Source organism: Patagioenas fasciata, chromosome 10 (assembly GCF_037038585.1).
Source record: "Patagioenas fasciata isolate bPatFas1 chromosome 10, bPatFas1.hap1, whole genome shotgun sequence".
NCBI classification, from domain to species: domain Eukaryota; kingdom Metazoa; phylum Chordata; class Aves; order Columbiformes; family Columbidae; genus Patagioenas; species Patagioenas fasciata.
The window spans coordinates 8,779,586-8,784,770 of record NC_092529.1 but is presented as its reverse complement, the minus strand read 5'-3'; the positions used below and the strand labels follow the sequence as shown (position 1 = coordinate 8,784,770).

At 55.8% G+C, this 5,185-nt stretch overlaps 1 protein-coding gene across 1 annotated transcript; it reads left to right on the top strand.

Annotated features, from left to right (window-relative positions):
• Positions 1-3,528: 3,528 nt before the first annotated feature.
• Positions 3,529-4,570, top strand: GPX1 (glutathione peroxidase 1). The gene is made up of 2 exons (XM_065845693.2): positions 3,529-3,801; positions 3,916-4,570. Exons 1-2 carry the CDS (start codon positions 3,547-3,549, stop codon positions 4,279-4,281), a joined length of 621 nt encoding a protein of 206 aa, XP_065701765.1. The 5' UTR covers positions 3,529-3,546; the 3' UTR covers positions 4,282-4,570.
• Positions 4,571-5,185: the final 615 nt, after the last annotated feature.

Sequence of the window (5,185 nt, the reverse complement as noted above, 5' to 3'; positions counted from 1 at the left end):
TCCTGGTGTCTGTATTCCTCACTCCGGGTATTTGGCCCAGCATCTGACAGCTTGAATCAGAAATACCATTTTTTATACAGCTGTGATAGGATTTGCTGAGCAGTTGCAAGTGCTTTAATACTTACTGTTTCCCAGCAAGTGCCACCCATCTGCAGCTTGCAGCGGTTTCCAAACGCTGCAGCTGAGCGGAGGTGGAACTCCTGGCCCCCACGGTGAGTGGCAGAGCTTCCCGGGACCTGCTTTTGACATCAGACCACATGAGGGAACGTCGGTTGAGTTGAATTTGTTCATCTCGAGCATGGGAATAGACGCTCAGGAGGAGGATGTGTAGGAAGAAGGGAGAAGAGAGCAGTGTTGCGGTTGCAGCGTGCGAGGGTTTGCAGCGTTGCTGGTCTGCACGGGAGCACGCGTGAGGTGTTGTGTGGGGCAGTATGTGCTGTGCTGTTTTCAAGAGGGGTGGGCTCCAGGTTTGGGCTGTTGTGCTGCTGCTGGGTGAGAAACTACATGGAACAGCAGCATGTGTCCTTGCGCTTGCTCTGGCATTTACAGCAGCTGCTGTCTGGCCGGGAGCCCCTGCCTGGGGGGAGTCCAGGTGCTGATGACAGCCCATGTCAGAGCACCGCGCTGCATCCCAGTAACGTCCTAAAAAATGCCAAGGTAGCATGTTTGGTTTGTTTTGTTTGTTTGTTTTATAATATCACTGATTCCAGTCCCCACAACAGAGGAGAAACAGACCTGACCGTGGGAATACCTGGTACTTCTGATTCTTGTCCTCCCTCCGCAGCCACAGACACCCCTGAGTGAAGCGTCTGGCCAACCCAGCGGTGGCACTGTCCCCCCTGTCCCCCCTTCCTCTCCTGGGTGCCCGTTCTCCACCCGGGCAGGGTGACAGGGTGCAGGCAGTTCCCAGCTGCGGGCTGCCCATGAGGATTTCACTGTCTGCTCTGTTAACAAGCTTAGTCACTCCCCTGCAGTTCCCTTTTTTTAGGGTGGTTTTTGTTGTTGTTGGGCAGTTCGGTGAGGGGGGGGGTGGTTGAGATTGAGCAAAAGTGGGTTTTCTCGGTCTTGCAGAGCCACTGGGTTGCAGTTCTCTGTGGTCACAGAGCAGCTCTTCAGCCACAGGGGTTTTGAGTAAGGTCTGCACACGCTTCAGACCCAGCTCATGGGTTGTGGATCTGCCAATGCACTTCAACCCAGAAGAGATTGTTATCCCAGTTTTAATCTAAGCTTCTGTTAACTTGTAGCACCACTTCCCCATCTCCTCTCTCCTGTCTACCACCTGGTGTTAGGTTTCCAGAAGTTCCAACTCCTCTCCTTGTTCCTTGGACCACTGGCATCAGAGTGGAAGCCTGCGTGGTTATTTTCACTCCTTCTCAGCTCTCCTGCCTACAAGGGCTGGCGGCCTGGCTGCCCTTGGGTTCCAGTCGCGTCTGTCACCTCTGGGGGCCATGTTTGTTCCAGATTGAAACAAAGCTGAGGGCACAGATGGCCAGACCAGAGCCAGGAACTGAGAGCTCAGCACTCAAGGACACCGACCCAGCCAAGCAAGGAGCTGTGAACGTGGCAGGGAAAAGCTGGGAGCCCAGAGTCAACCCCCTGGCCAGGGGAAGGAGTCTGGGACCAGGAGTGGGAGGAAGATGGAAGCAGGAGGGTGTGTTTTGCAACTTTTGCAATTACTCACTGCTGTGACTGTTCAACAGCAATCTTCTTACCCCACAGGACAACCGTCACTTGTAACGCATCTCAAAAGGGGTCCCATCTAGTCCTTTGGGAGCTCCTGGCACCCCAGCTGGTTCTGCAGAATGTGTCCAGGTACAGGGTGCAGCTCCAAGGCAACAAGGAAGTTCAACTCGGTTTCCTCAAAACTCACTCATAGAGGAAGAGAAAGCCTTATTCTGCTCTTATCTGAAAAGGGCAGGGCCCCTGAAGGGAACTCGCTCCTTCAGGTGAACTCCCCAGGTCCAGCCAGAGGACTGAAGGTGCCAGCCTGAGCCAATGTCAGACGCGTCAGCAGAGGTGCCTCTGTGGCACTGCCCTAGAGGTGACCTCTGAAGAGAAATTCCTCTTCTCCAAACCACCGTGGCTCACCATGCGGGTGAGGAGTCTGCGTGGACTGTAACCGTCAGTTTGCTCAAGAGCAAACACGGGTCTCGTGCTGCTGCTCATCCCATCAGCCATTTCCTGGTTGCTCCGATCTCTCTCGGGACACTTGTCACGGCTCCTGCTATCAGTCCTGCAATGCACTGCAAAAAAACCACAAGATAATCAGTTGAGTCCCCAAAACCCACTGCAGCCAGGAACTGTTCCAGTTCCCAGTCACGGGGGCAGGTGCCAAGAGCAGCCCAAAGCAAAGCCCCTGGATCCTGTGGGTCACCTGGGAACCCGCACCAGAGATGCAGCGTTAAATGGTGGTGCATTAGTGACAGCTGGTGTTTTGTGACGAGTCCCCGATACCAAGCGTGAGAGAGAACAGACGGCAGCAGAGGGGGCCCTGAGCGCATCCCCCCGCGCTGTGGGGCCCAGGGTGCTTTGGCTGGGGGCCAGCGCTGATAAGCAGCTGTCTGACCTTGGGGCTGCTGCCAATGGAGCTCGCTTGCTGCAAACACTGACAGGAGCCTTGGTGGGGGCTGCCCGCTTCCCTGGGGAAGCTGAGGCTCTTGCTCCTGGTCCCTGCTGAGCTGTGCTGCCCCACAGTCGCTGTTGATCCAACCCACGGACATCACCTCCAGGCCTGACCCTAGACCTGCCTCTCGGGGTGTGCTCTGGAGGGGGTGATGCTTCAGCAGAAAGACCCATGGAGGAGCAGCTGGGCCACATTGCCTGGTGCAGGTATGGTCAGCAGTCGATGTAGCTCACCTAGGCCTGCCTGGAATCCATGAGAAGAGCACTCGCAACTGCGTGATTTAAAACTCCTTAAAATAGGACAAAGCATTAAGACAAAAAAAGAAAAATAAAAATGAAAAGCCAGGGACAGGGAAAAAAGCAACTGCTAAAGTAAGGAAAGACTTTACCAGCCTCAAAGACGTGGAAAATCTATAAAAGGAGGCTGAAGAAGGGAATTTGTGGGCCCTTCTTGACCGTGGCACTTTGGGTTCAGCATACCTCCTATTCCTCCTCCTGGCACACAAACTGAAGGTGTTTCTCTTCCAAAAGCTGCTCTCAGTTGGCAGTAGGAGGATGCTGCCGCCCGTGGTGCTGCACTGTGCCACCTCCATGCTCTGACGGTCTTATTACCCCAAACGTTTTAGCTCCTGGGACCACTTTGTGTTTTGCTGATTTTCACAGCGTTTTTGAGAATCAGTGATACTTCCCCGTGTACTAACCGTAGATGTACAAATCACCCAATTCTGAGCTTTTAATTGATCAGAAAAGCACCAAGCTTTTCCGTGAAGACAGGAGGAAGGCGCGGGAGGAACGGGGTGCCGGGTGGGGCGATACCCCCCGGGCAGCGCAGCGGAGCGGTGGAAGAGGCGGGGAAAGGGGAGAGGCGGGGCGGAGCGGAGCGCTGGCGGGGAGCGGAGCGGGGCGGGCACGGCAGTGCTGACCATGGCGGCGGCGGGAGCGGCAGCAGCGGCGGGAGCGGGAGCGGCCGGGCTGGCTGGGATGTCGGCGCGGCCGCTGGGAGCGGCGGAGCCGCTGTCGCTGGGCTCGCTGCGAGGGAAGGTGCTGCTGGTGGCCAACGTGGCGTCGCTCTGAGGCACCACCACCCGCGACTTCCTGCAGCTCAACGAGCTGCAGCAGCGCTACGGGCCCCGCGGACTGCAGGTCCTTGGCTTCCCCTGCAACCAGTTCGGGCACCAGGTAGGGCGGGCGGAGCGGGGCCGGGGCCGGGCAGGGCAGCGGGGAAGAGCCGCGCGTCCCGGCTGGGCTCTCACGGGCTTTGCTCGGGCCGGTTTCTTGTTTTTCTTTCCTTAGGAAAATGCTACGAATGAGGAGATCCTGCTGTCGCTGGAGCACGTCCGTCCTGGCAAGGGGTACAAGCCAAATTTCATCATGTTCGAGAAGTGCGAGGTGAACGGGAAGAACGCGCACCCGCTCTTCACCTTCCTGAAAGAGGCGCTGCCCTTCCCGCACGACGACCCGTCCTCGCTGATGACCAACCCGCAGTACATCATCTGGTCCCCGGTCTGCCGCAACGACATCTCCTGGAACTTTGAAAAGTTCCTCATCGGCCCCGACGGCGTGCCCTTCAAACGTTACAGCCGGCATTTTGAAACCATCAAGATCGAGGCCGATATCGAATTCCTTCTGCAGAAAGTTGCCAAGAATGTCCTTGCATAAAGCAAAGCGCCACAGAGTTCGCTGCCTGGCCCCCTCACCTCCTGCTTAGCTCACTGTGCTCCTGCCTGCTTTTCTCGCAGGTGGCTGCTGCTCTGGCAGAAATCCCAGTGTTTCGTGCAAGGTTTGCTTGTGATGGTGCATCTTCCAAATTCTCGAAATGTACCTGATGTTTTCAAAAGTTGCACGTGAATGTTTGAGAAACTATGCTGGGGATAGTGGCTGTGAGTCTCAGTAGCTTACTGTGATTCTCTGAATAAAAAAAATAATTAAAAAAAATTTAAAAAGTGTAGTTTCTTTAAGGCTATGGCTTGATACATCTGGGCAAGTTGGGTAAAGCATGGTGGCCACGTTACTTGTTCATCAGCTCACATGGGTGCTCACAGGGGCTGACTGAAACCCACGCAGTGCAGTCAGGCTGGAGTCAGAATGCAAATGCAGGGCAGCGCAATGGGCAAACAGTGACTGTGAGCTCTGAAAACTCAGAATTGGTGTCATGTCTTACCTGTGCGTGATGAGCTTGGCAGAGCAGGAGAGCAGCACAGGACAGAAATACCTTGCCAGATGGCTCACTGAGCCTTGCTGGAGGCTTCCCTGTAGAGGAGAGACACGGTGCCACACGGACAGGGGTGATTTTGCACTGGCTGGTGAGCTCCCAGCTTGGCTACCAACAAGCCGTGACAGGATAATAACTGTTCTGGCAGGCAGAGGAGCTATTCTGCAGCCACACTGGCAGAAGGATTGAAGAAGAGCCCATCAGCCAAGGCGCATCTCGTTATCTGGCCCCTGTCAGTGGATACCCAGGGGACACCTAGAACAGGAGCAGCACCCACCAGCCCCCTCCTTGTGGCAGAGCTGCCAGCCCCTTGCTGGCTCAGCTGTGTCCCGGCTCCATCCCATTTTGCAC